Source organism: Taurulus bubalis (genome assembly GCF_910589615.1).
Source record: "Taurulus bubalis genome assembly, chromosome: 13".
Classification (NCBI taxonomy): domain Eukaryota; kingdom Metazoa; phylum Chordata; class Actinopteri; order Perciformes; family Cottidae; genus Taurulus; species Taurulus bubalis.
Genome location: NC_136601.1, coordinates 9,687,899 through 9,700,367, shown reverse-complemented (window position 1 = coordinate 9,700,367; position 12,469 = coordinate 9,687,899). Strand labels below are relative to the sequence as shown.

The following is a 12,469-nucleotide window of genomic DNA, read 5'->3' as shown; positions in this document are numbered from 1 at the left end:
ACCGAGTGGCGATTTCTTTCTTTTTTTTCTGCCCCAACCAGGCTGGATATCGGCTACTGTGCTTTCTACTTTGCTGCAGCCCAACATGAAATCCGTGTTGTACATACAGTAGGCTCTTGCATCGTTTCCTCCCCACTGGCTTTTTTTTGGCTCAACGGAATTCTTTTTTTTCTTTCTTTTATGTTGCATGGACTAATTATCGGGATATGTGCAACCTTTTCCCAGTGAGATACGAGGACATTAAGGAAAAGCTTCCAAGACTTGCGGAAGGGATGGAAGACTAAATCTGCTGGAAATATACAACAAAAAAGGTAACCGGGACTTCAGGGATGAGATGAGACATCCCCTCAATCGCACCCATGTTCTTTAGACAAAGATATCCGGACTTGAGTTGTTGAATGCTTTTGTGACTGCTCATTCTTTTAGCTTTTTCTTCATCCGATGTACAATTTGAAAGCATATAGCCGAAGAGGACATTCTATCACTGCTTGTAATATCTCACACAGAGCAATATGTTTATCCGAAATGCGACTTAAGTATTTGCTCTTCAGCAAGGCGGAGGTTTCAACACGGACTTTTTGAACCCCAGTCATTCATCTGCACGGAAGATTTCACATGTTGTGGACTTGCTCACAGGAATTCTCATTTATGCAGTCCGATCGTTTCCCCTCCTTTCAGCCCACTTGGAAATGGACAGTTCATCATATGAGTCATGTGTAAGACCAGTTTGCCGCTTGATGAGAGCTGCACGGATTTACACGGCTAAATCACTGTTGTGAGAAGATTCAGCATGTTTCCACAGATCTGTCGTCCCCAATGTTTCGCCCGCTGCAGTAGACCGGAGGATGTGCTCTGCCTGAGAAGAGTCAAATAGGCTCAAGCACTTGTTACAATTATAGCTTTCACGCCATGATATAATTTGCATACAGAAGAGCTTTTTTTCGTCACTCGAACACTTTTCTGGACATTTGAATGAGATGATTCATTTGGAGCTTTTTTTTTTTCCTCCGGTTTTTCCTCTGACGCGCATTATCGTGCGTAATTAGCGAGCTCTTTATCAGGCTGAGAACAACTCAACAGGTACAATGCTAACCAAGGAGATGGAATTAATACAAATAATTGCCGTGTTCCTCCTTTATTGGGTCGTGGCTGAGGCTGTTATCAACGTAAAGTATGGAATAAACGAGGAGATGAAGCCCGGGTCAGTTATTGGAAACGTGACAAAGGACGCACTAAAGCAAGGATTTCAGATCGCTCTGCAGCCCCCGTACTTGAGGGTTATTTCAAATTCAGAACCACGGTGGGTGGAACTCAGTCCAGCTGGAATCCTTACAACCCAAATGAAAATAGACCGGGATGTAGTTTGTCGACAGAACCCAAAGTGCATTATTTCCCTAGAAGTGATGTCAAACTCTATGGAGATCTGTGTCATCAAGGTTGAAATTGAGGATCTGAACGATAACGCACCCAGATTCCCGACGAGCCACATTGACATTGAAATTTCTGAGAATGCCTCTCCTGGTACCAGGTTTCCCCTAGAGGGGGCAAGCGATCCGGACTCGGGGCTCTTTGGAGTGCAATCATATTCCATCACTCCAAATGAGCTTTTCGGACTAGAAATAAAGACCAGAGGGGATGGGTCGAAAATTGCTGAGCTTGTTGTGCAAAAATCGTTAGACAGGGAGACCCAGTCCCACTATACGTATGAAATTAGCGCAGAAGATGGAGGAGACCCCCCTAAAATAGGCGCGGTCCAGTTAAATATCAAGGTAATTGATTCTAATGACAATAACCCTGTGTTTGACGAGCCAGTGTACACTGTTTATGTGATGGAGAATTCCCCCATCAATACATTAGTCATTGACTTGAATGCAACGGATCCCGACGAGGGCCCTAATGGAGAGGTCGTGTACACGTTCAACAGTTACGTGGCCGAGAGAACGAGGGATGCGTTCAAAATTGACTCCGCAACCGGGATCATCACCGTCAACGGTGTTTTGGATTATGAAACAGCGAAAATATACGAAATCGACGTCCAGGCCAAAGATTTAGGTCCCAACTCAATCCCAGCTCACTGCAAAGTCACAGTGAATGTGATGGACACGAACGATAACCCACCTGTCATCAGTTTGCTCTCACTGAACACAGAGATGGTGGAAGTTAGTGAGAACGCGCAGCGGGGATATGTCATTGCGCTGGTGAGGGTGTCGGATAAGGATTCAGGGGCAAACGGTAAAGTGCAGTGCAGGCTGCAGGGCAATGTTCCGTTTAGACTTCAAGAATATGAGAGCTTCTCCACGATACTTGTTGATGGCAGGCTGGACAGAGAGCAAAAGGACACATATAACCTGACTATCCAAGCGGAGGACAGTGGCACGCCTCCTTTACGCGCCACAAAGTCTTTGGTAGTCAAAGTCTCAGATGAAAATGACAATCCTCCCCACTTCCTCAAACCACACTATCAAGAGATGGTGATGGAAAACAACCTCCCTGGTTCATGTCTGCTAGCGGTGTCAGCAGAAGACCCGGACCTGGGAATGAATGGCACAGTTTCCTACTCCATAGTCCCCGGTGAGATCAAGCACATGGATGTAAACACATATGTCAGCATCAACCCATCAGGCCGCATTTACTCCATGAGATCATTCGACCATGAATACACCAGGACTTTTGATTTTAAAGTGTTAGCCAGAGACAATGGCAATCCCTCTTTATCAAGTAACGCCACGGTGCGTATTGTTGTCCTGGATGTCAACGACAACACACCTGTGATGACAAACCCTCCGCTCGTTAACGGCACGGCGGAGGTGTCCATCCCCAGGAACGCCGGGGTGGGTTACATGGTGACCCAAGTTAAAGCAGATGACTACGATGAGGGGGAGAACGGGCGGCTGACCTACACCCTCTCGGAGGGGGACAGGGCTTTCTTTGAGATCGACCAGGTAAACGGAGAGGTGCGCTCCACCCGGATGTTTGGGGAAAACGCGAAATCCAACTACGAGATCACGGTGGTGGCGAGGGACCACGGCAAGCCCTCCCTCTCCGCCTCGGCCTACATCGTGGTGTACCTCTCACCGGACCTGAACGCACAGGAGCCTATCGGGCCGGTCAACCTGTCCCTCATCTTCATCATCGCTCTGGGCTCCATCGCAGCCATCCTGTTTGTCACCATGATTTTTGTGGCGGTCAAGTGCAAGAGGGATAACAAGGAGATCCGAACGTACAACTGCAGGTACTGACTACATCTCGTGTGTGTGTGTGTACGTGCGTGCGTGCGTGTGCGTGTGTGTGTAACCTGTGTGTAATGTATGTGTGTGTGTGTGTGTGTGTGTGTGTGTGCATGCATATGAGTGAGAGGGAAGCGAGCGCGTGCCCGTGCCTGTGCGTGTGTCCGCGATCGTGCCTGAAACTGCGAGTTGTGAGTGCATTGCTTTTGTCATGCAGCATGTAGGCCCGAATGTGAGGACTGCAGATTTTTTTTTTTCTTCCTCCTCACAGCTGAAACCGAGTTAGACGAATCAGCCGACTGCTTTAAATCAGACACATTCTGCTGAGGCCCAGTGTTCCGCGTTACGGAGACGTGATTGATTGATTTAATCCTCCCATTGTAACCAATTGACTCATAAATACGACGGTTCAACTGTCATGTTCAATTTGCGGGTGTGTTGCCGGACAATTAACGTCCCACTGGTTCAATAGCAGTCCCAGACATTTATTATTTAACGTCCACCGTGGCTGATTGGCTGTTATCAGCTTTAATCCAGTGTGATTATGGACCGTCCTCTAAGATCATTCAGATTTTCCTCTTTCTTTCTTCTGCACCATGGAATAGCTGGTGCAATAAAATAAGGTTTTAAAAAAAAACTAATTTAAAAATATAGATCATAAAAAGTCTCATAAATCACATCATCGTTAACTATTTACCCAGTTTCCCTGTAAAGGAGCAGATTATTATTTTCCGGACCTTGCATATTGAACATTCCTGTTTTGTTCATCAATCTGAACATCAGCTCTGGCTTTGATTTCCCTGTGCCACATTACCACTATAAATTTACATATAGATTGGATTTGTGCGTTTAACCTGAAGCTATAATCATATTTTGCTCCAAACATAATTTCCTTAATTCAAAGTTAACTTTGGGCATTTTTCAAGCATGTAGTCATGACAAAATATTCTGCCCCAGTGTTGCTCTTTTTGTTTGTTCTCAATATAGATTGTGAATTGTGTATTTTTATTCTCATGTACTGTTTGGTTGAAATTGTTACCAGCTTTAAGTGCTTTTCGACATTTTGTGAATTGCAGAGCTTCAATTTTAAAATCAATTATTGTTCTTTATAGTAGCTCTTATAACAAGTAAGGCTCCACTTACATTATATTGTTAAAAGGAAGAATCCACATCTCTTCTCATCACAGGAATACCAACAAAAAAACAACAACTTTATTTGAACCTGATACAGAAGGATAACTGTGTTGTTATCTCGATCACAACAGATACTTTATGCAATATAACATTTTCAGTTATATGTTTGGGTTAGAGAAGAAACAATGACTAGAAAACTACGAATTCCAAATTCAGAAGTGCTTTCAGCACTTCACTCTCCTAGTAGAGCCACTCTCCCTGCTGGGAGCTTTAATCAACACTGATGTGTTCTGCTTCTCAGTCGCCACCTCGAATATGAGGAGCAGTTATCTCCAATTTATTGCTTGTCCTCTGTTAGTCTGTCTGACTCTGAAGATTTCCCCTCCCAGATTTCAATTTGGGCACGGAGTAGAGAGACAACATGTTAGAATGATAAATGAAAAAGAGATGGAGTATTTTCTACTCTTGCAGCTGCTTTTTTCTTTCCTCTGAATCAAAGGGTAGCAAAATGGGGAAGGGAGCTGTTTTGAAGATGCAATCTAAAAGAAAAATGAAAAAGACAAACTACAGTGGTGTGTCTTGGCCAGTGTTATTTAAGAAGCGACAGAGGATTAGAGATGCATTTTAGTGAGGAGCAAAGGCCAGCGGGGCAAGAGACGTTCAAGAAGCAGGAACAGAGACGTTCCAGATATTGCGATTTCATGTGTAACTATAGTTTCGTTTTAGGCTTTAACAGAAAATAAACCATATGCTGCACGCCGAAAGGTTAAAAATGGCTTCCTTCAGAGTTTGAAATGATGCAGATGGTAAAAAACATCACAAATTATATGGAATGTGTTTAGTGAGGTTTGCAGTCATCACTATAGAGAACTTAGCATCTGTTCTCTTGTAGAAAATGTGCGAAGAATGGATAATTCCCCCAAACTGAGGATGCTTTGATAAAACATGTTCGTGTTGCTCATTTGCTCTTATTAAAGTCAAAATACTCAGTTCAAGTTTGCACCAGCCACTGAGAGCAGCTAAATGAATTTGAATCTGCAGTTCTCGTGCACTCCTCGCTGCTCGTGGGCTCGCCTGATTATGAAAGAAAAAATGGAATTAGTGTGGGTTGTGTGCTTTGAATATGATTGCATATACCGGTTGTGCTGCTTCCTACCAGTGTGTCCTTGTGCTTGGCTTCTGTGGTTTTGGCATGTTTGCGTATTGTCTGCCTGTTTGTGACATGTTGATTGTTGAGCATGCAAATGAAAAAAATGAAAAAAAAACAAGGGATAACAGCTCTATTGCAAGACGGGAGTGGGGAGTCCTTTGAAGTGTGCTGTTCCACCTCTGGATGCGGGCAACGAGCGCTTGTCCGGCACCCATGGTCGAGCAGCGCCCGAGCTGGCATGGCGGGCGTGCTTCTTGACCGTGTGGACAGAGGAGGGGAAGGCAGAACACTGCTTTATTGAGTCTGTTCAGTTTCTTCTACTTGCGCAGGGTGGCGGAGTACTCATATGGCAACCAGAAGAAGTCCAGCAAGAAGAAGAAGCTGAACAAGAACGACATCCGCCTGGTGCCACGTGACGTCGAGGAGACAGACAAGATGAATGTGGTGAGTTGCTCGTCTCTCACCTCCTCGCTCAACTACTTCGACTACCACCAGCAGAGCTTGCCGCTGGGCTGCAGGCGCTCCGAGAGCACCTTCCTCAACGTGGAGAACCAGAACTCACGCAATGCAGCTCCCAACCATGGCTATCAGCACCCGTTCACTGGGCAGGCCCACCAGCAGCCAGACCTCATCATCAACGGCATGCCACTGCCAGAGGTGAGATACAATCCGCTGTGCTCTGTCCTAAATCCTTGGCTGGGCTGCTTTGGGTGTGAGGGGTAGAGGAAAATGGGAGGTGTGGTTGTGAAATTGATTGTCATGACTAAACGTTTCATTCATTATTATGAATAGGACTGCTGGATTGTGCAGAATCTTAAGACTGAGCTGTAAACAAACGATGCACCACCTTTCACACATTTCGCATTCCATCGTGCCATAGATTATAATGTCAGGGAAACGTCTCCCTGTTATTGATGGAAAGCTGAGCTCTCTGAAATGGCACGAGTGACGCTCTGTCAGTCGATCTGAGTGGAATCCTTCAAGGCATTTTAAGGGGCCGAGACATTGAGGCTGACCTACGACTGAGAGCGCTTTGCCAAGCAGAATTTGGAGGCCTGACAAAGTACATTGTTTAGCCTCTCCTACTCCACTTGTTTTCTTTTCTTTTTTGTCAGTGCTGAGAACCTGCCAGATGTATTGATGTATTTACCGCTACACATCATTTCAGGTGCTAGCAGAAAGAAAAACCATCGCTTAAATGCTTTATCTGTGTGTTGTCCATTTGGCTGCAGTGTTACCCCATGGCCGCTCTGCACAGGCAGCCATTGAATAACCCTGACATTCAATGCATGGATCCAGCAGAGCAGTCGAGGTCTCACTCGAAAGACTATTCAGGCTGACAGAGTGTATGCAGACTGGCTAATCTTTAGTTTATAGATTTTTGTATGTATAAACTGGTCTATTGGATTCTTTCGGAAAGCTTTTTCTTCATGACCCACTCGTCCTTGATCCCACGGGAGAAAGGGGCTTTTATGTTTGTGTGTGTGTGTGTGTGTGTGTGTGTTTGTATAAGAATGTGTATCACACTTACTCCTATACAGACAGCAGAAAATAAGCTCCAGCTCCATGTGCACACTTGTAATTGATGACTCCAATTTCTGTTTGACATTCAGTGAGAAGAAGGTGTGGGGGTTGGGAGCGTGTGTCTTAAAACCAAAAACACAAGATGGATATGGATGTATTGACTGGATGATCTAGAGAGAGCCAGGCACCGGTGGATCCTGAGGGGTCAATGAGACCTACTTACAGGCATGCTGATTTACTGGGCCTGTCTGAGCTGCTCCTGACTGAGTTTGTGTGTGAGTAACACAGGTGGAAGGAATGAGAAATGTTGTAGGGGGTTGTCCTGTGGTGTTATCTGGTCAGTGGAGGCAGAGGTGGGGGATTCAGCAGGCACACGCAGTGACCCGTATGCTGTGATTGTATTCGCTGGTAGGTAGTGCTATGCAGGTCACCACCGGCCTTTTCTCAGCCAAGAAAATGTGGGTCTGACTGCACGGAGGAATCAGCCATCGTTGTTAAAAGCTCCAACAGGCTTCCTGTCTCTGTGGCTTAAACATCCAATAAAAGCACATTCGCCGCAGGATTAGGGGAGCCTTTATTTGTTTCAGCTAATGAAAAAGTGGAGAGGGAGACAAATAGGGTTGAAGATTGATTTAGATGATTCCATATGCAAAGCTTGGGCAAGTCTTGATAGAGATGTGTGAGGGCAGATAGAGAGATAACAAGGGAAGAAGTGAGCGAGGGTGATTGAGTCTTAGAGCCAGGTGTCTGAGCCCGACCATGTTTTCTCATTTGCTTAGTCTCATTCGATTGGCTTGATAGAGGCCGGGCCTGTTTAGCATGCAGCTTCCATTGCTCTCCGCCTTGCACATGATGTTGACAAACATCTCTTTGACCCGGCCTTTGCATATTTTCCCTGGACTGAGAAAACTGTGTGTGTGTGTGTGTGTGTGTGTGTGTGTGTGTGTGTGTGTGTGTGTGTGTGTGTGTGTAATTGAGTGCGTTAGACACAGCAGTAGAGAGAGAGCATGCCATATAACCTCCAACAGAGTAATCCCAGCGCAACAACAGTTGTCATTGTTTTCTTTCCGCCCCATTGCGACATTTGCAAGCGACAGAAGCTCTACAGTATGTTCAAATATTGCTCTTAAATAAAAAACGTTTTCAGTACAATTGCAATGCCAGTTATAGCACAAACAAACAGCAGTGAAATGACTGATAATTGCTTTGTTAAAATGAGCAAGCTCGGGCTTGAAACCACTTGACTCCACAAGTCCTCAACCCATATCCCATTGACTAGGACACACGAGTGGCTGCACTGTTGTGATTACTAAGGCTGCTTTGTCCCCCCCAAAAATTGTTTTCATCCTGAGGGGCAATCTCATAATTATCCATGATTCATTTATTCTGAGTCGCAGAGATTTTTGTTTTTCACCAAGGGACGTTGATCACTCTGTGTTTGTTTATTTTCCAAACGTAGATTAAAACTAGCACAGCCATCAGAGTGTGGATACCAGGTCAGATTAGGTTTTCTAGTAAAGCGGATATGTGCTGGTTTCTATTTGTAAACCGTGTTTTTGATCAATGTAAAGTTCTTAGTTTATGTGGGCCAGTAAGCATCCTGCTTATGTCAGAGCAGCTGAAGTCAAGCTTTTCCTGCTTTTTGTGCTTCAGACAAAGCACACTGGCACACACACGCATGCACACAAACACAGCAGACTAGGCCAAGATAACAGTGACAGGTCTCCCCGAAGGCCTCATACCTGCGATTGCATTGTGTGTATTGTATTCTCCCTTGTGAGAATGTGTACCAGTATATACCTCCCTGAACATCGTTGCTGTCCGCTGTTTTGAAAAGCATCAGCTGTGAGATGTTTGTTAGACCTGCCTGTGGTAGCACTAATATGAACGCTCACAGGAGAATAGAGCTGTCTTCCATGGCTTAATTATAGTGAATCACTTGGTAGGGGAGACAATTATACAGTAAAGGAATGGCCTTTGGCGAGAATATTTTTTTAATTTGGTATGTTTATAATGAGCATAGCAGAAAAACAAGATATCTTACTTCATTGATTAGCCTAATTTGAGATTTTTTTTCTTTTACACAGGTGATAAATAAATCAGAAAAAGATGTTAAATTCATTAGAAAAAAAGGCAACTGGATTTTGTACTGTAAATCATGTTGAACGGTTTTATTTACATCCAATAAATGCTCCAAATCATCATGACTTTTCTTATAGAGCAGGTCTAGACCGTACTCTTTATTGTACAGAGACCCAACTTTCCCCATGGTAAAGAAAAACTCCCCTTGAATGGTAAGACATCTCAAACACAAGCAGGCTCCTCGAACCGGTTGGGGAGAGAGGGAGAGAGGAAGTGAGAGAGAGAGAGATGCACAGCAACTATGACAAGAACAAGAACTGTTCAAATAATACAAATATGACTAATACTAATACAGTAATAGTAGCAGTGCAAGTTGAAGTCCCCTGGCAGTCTAACCCTATAGTAGCATAACTCAGGGATGGTTCAACCCAAGCCTGAGCCAGCCCTAACTCAAAGAGGAAAGTCTTAAAGGAACAGTGTGGGATGTATTGGCAGAAATGGATTAATAATCGAGGTCCCGTTTTCTTGAAGATACTGTATAAGTCTCTGTAATACTGTATTGTGGTGTCAGTGTCAGATTCTGACAAAAGAGATGTGGACAGCCATTTTGTGTTTGTTTGTTCAGTTCTCAGTACACCAAAGAAACCTAAATGAGAAAATACAAATTGATGAAAATAAACCGATGACAGGTATCTCAAGTGTACTACTAGTCTTGCTGTTTTTCCCTGTTAGTAATGAAGACGTTTTCATAATTTGATGTAGGTGAGACAATAGGGAGTGGTTCCAGCGCGGCTGCACATCCCTCGCTATCATTTCACATCAGGACAATATGCATGGGAGCATTCAAACGTGTCATATTGAGCATGCAAAGTAGATGTCATGCTGTCAGCGCAGACTACATCTGTTGAAACTGCCAATCTCCCCCAACATGCGTTCTCATGAATACACACGCGCACACACAACATTTCTTATGGGGTGTCACATTTATGTGAAATATGGGCTGTGAGGTTATCATTTACATCATTACGAGTGACTCACAAATCTCAGACGAAGAAACGAGAGGCATAATATAACATGTTTCGGTAATCAAACATTGTTGTGATTCTGCATTTAAAGTACTCTTTTAATGTTGATTTGATTTTGGCCTGGTGTTGAAGATGGGCTTAACTTTGAATGTTGTATATTAGAGTCCTTTCATAGTTTCGGTCATTGACGTGTTAGATTTCTTCGGGCAGCTATCGTGTTAATAAAAATATATATATTTACTGCAGTTGCTAACTGATTTTCCTCAGTGCAGACATTTTTACAGTCGACAAAATAATTAATATGTATCAGCTTTTTGATGGCATTTTTTGTTAAGCGAATGGTGCAGATTTATAGTGAAAATTCAGTCTCTAAAATGTATCTCGACGGGCTGGATCTGGAATAATAATTTCGCTTTTGTTGACATCAACACGCTGTGATTGACAGAAAGAAGAGAACGTCAACAATTGGTTGAAAGTGTAATTGGGAAATGGCAACATGGAAAGCAGAGGAGCACAAAGTGGAAGTAAAACCCGTCTCAGCTTTCACATGCTGGATGCGTGCATGACTGCAACAGGAGATGGTGGCTGGAGCTTCTTTTCAAAATGTAAAAGTTAATTGCCTGATTTTATTTTAGCAGTCTCTGACTGTCTGCTTTGTATTCACAGTTTTCAATGCCATTTGGAAGTGAATAAAAGTGAATGAGTGAGCCTGACATTTTCAGCAAAAACTAATTGAAAAATGTCCTCAGTTATAGTCCACGCATTTAAAACAGGATGAATTGTAGACTTGCATAGATGAAAGAACCCTCCTCTCCTTTACTCCTACGTGTACCATAGTAGTACAAATTCATTCTTATCTTCTCGGGAACGAGATCACAATCTTTGGTTTAAAAACCATTTTGTATAATTTTTTTTTGTAATTTTAATGATTGAGTGATCCCTTTAATCAGTCTAAATCAGTTTAAACAGATTCTCCAGGGACCAAAAAACTCCCAAACTCTGAACAGTTTGTCAACGAGATATAAAGACTAATCATAGTGGAATGTATTGTTCATGCATTTGAAGAGTGGGAGGCGTATGTTGCATTCTTTAAAGTCTCCTCCTTTCAAAGGATTTGAGAATGAATCGTTTCATCTCCAAAAGCTTCAGATGCGCACTGATTGAGTGGCAGATGAACCTCTTAATTATTTAGAGAGGTTATTTGTAAGGCAGAGACTTCAGACTTGCTCGGCTTTTCAAGTGTCTGTGTTTATAAGGTGAAATGAAGCCTTGTCTGTCAGAAATAAATTAACAGTGTGACAGTGATGTACTCTGTGCCCTCTTTATTGCTTCCTCAGCTGGCTCCTCCCACTATGTTTAACACACAAAGCTGGTGAAGCTGTAGGGTGATTTTGTGACATTACTCAACAAGATGGTTTTCACTTCATGCACAACCAGTGCTAGTTTTACACTTGGTTGAGTTTTCATAGCCTTGACCCCAACCCGCCACACCCCATCACTGCACGTCATTCTTGATGTTGCAGAGGTATAAAGAAATGACATAACAACCCCGGGCAGCCAGTCGGAAGCAGCCAGGGCCGCCGGGTTGCCACCCTCTCGTCGGGATCAGAGCATCCAGCCAAAGAGCTTAAGAGTCAAAACACATGAGTGACGGCGTCTGATGTACACATGTCACTGTATGTGTCCTTAACCGCATGTGACTGGCGCGGAGCATGCAGAGGGAGTAATAGCTATACTGTGGAGAAACGGCAGGGTCTAGAAAAACGAGCAGAGACGGAAAGAAAGAAGGGGAGAGAGGTCTATTTATAGAATGCCAATGATTTTCGTCAACCTGTATTGCTGCTGCCTGAAACATGGCATTTATTTCTGTAAAATGTGGTGTTGGGATGAGGCGATTTCTATTGCACAAACCACTCTACAGAAAGCAATAATGTCACATTTCTGTTATTGGTACACAATGTTTTTCACCCTGAAAAAAAAACTAATATTATTATTATTATTTGACTGTACCTGCAAATGTAGAAGGTGGTAATAACAGAGGATAGTGCTTTCAGCATACATTTCCCCCCAACTATTTCTTTAAAGTCTTGATTACAGGATAACATCATCAAAAGATGGAACATCTTGATAACATCAGCAGCCTATGTGTGCTACAATAGAAGTTTTCCGGCCGTGTTATACACCACTCAAGCACATGGGTACATACAAATAAAGTAAAATCATATGGCACTAATCAACTAAATTATTCATCCATCTTTTGAGATGACTTTTCCTGCTTCAAGACGACAGCACTGAAAAATAAACATATATTTTAAATGATTTTAAAA

At 43.3% G+C, this 12,469-nt stretch overlaps 1 protein-coding gene across 1 annotated transcript in view; it reads left to right on the top strand.

The window, feature by feature from the left end:
* Nucleotides 1–1,085: 1,085 nt before the first annotated feature.
* The window catches only part of pcdh19 (protocadherin 19), a gene marked incomplete at both ends in the record, with an annotated part of 51,999 nt that continues 40,615 nt past the window's right edge, over nt 1,086–12,469 (top strand). The window contains 2 exons of the mRNA XM_079229159.1: nt 1,086–3,232; nt 5,823–6,168. Coding sequence (XP_079085285.1) covers nt 1,086–3,232; nt 5,823–6,168 — 2,493 coding nt within the window. The remainder of the gene's footprint in view (nt 3,233–5,822; nt 6,169–12,469) is intronic.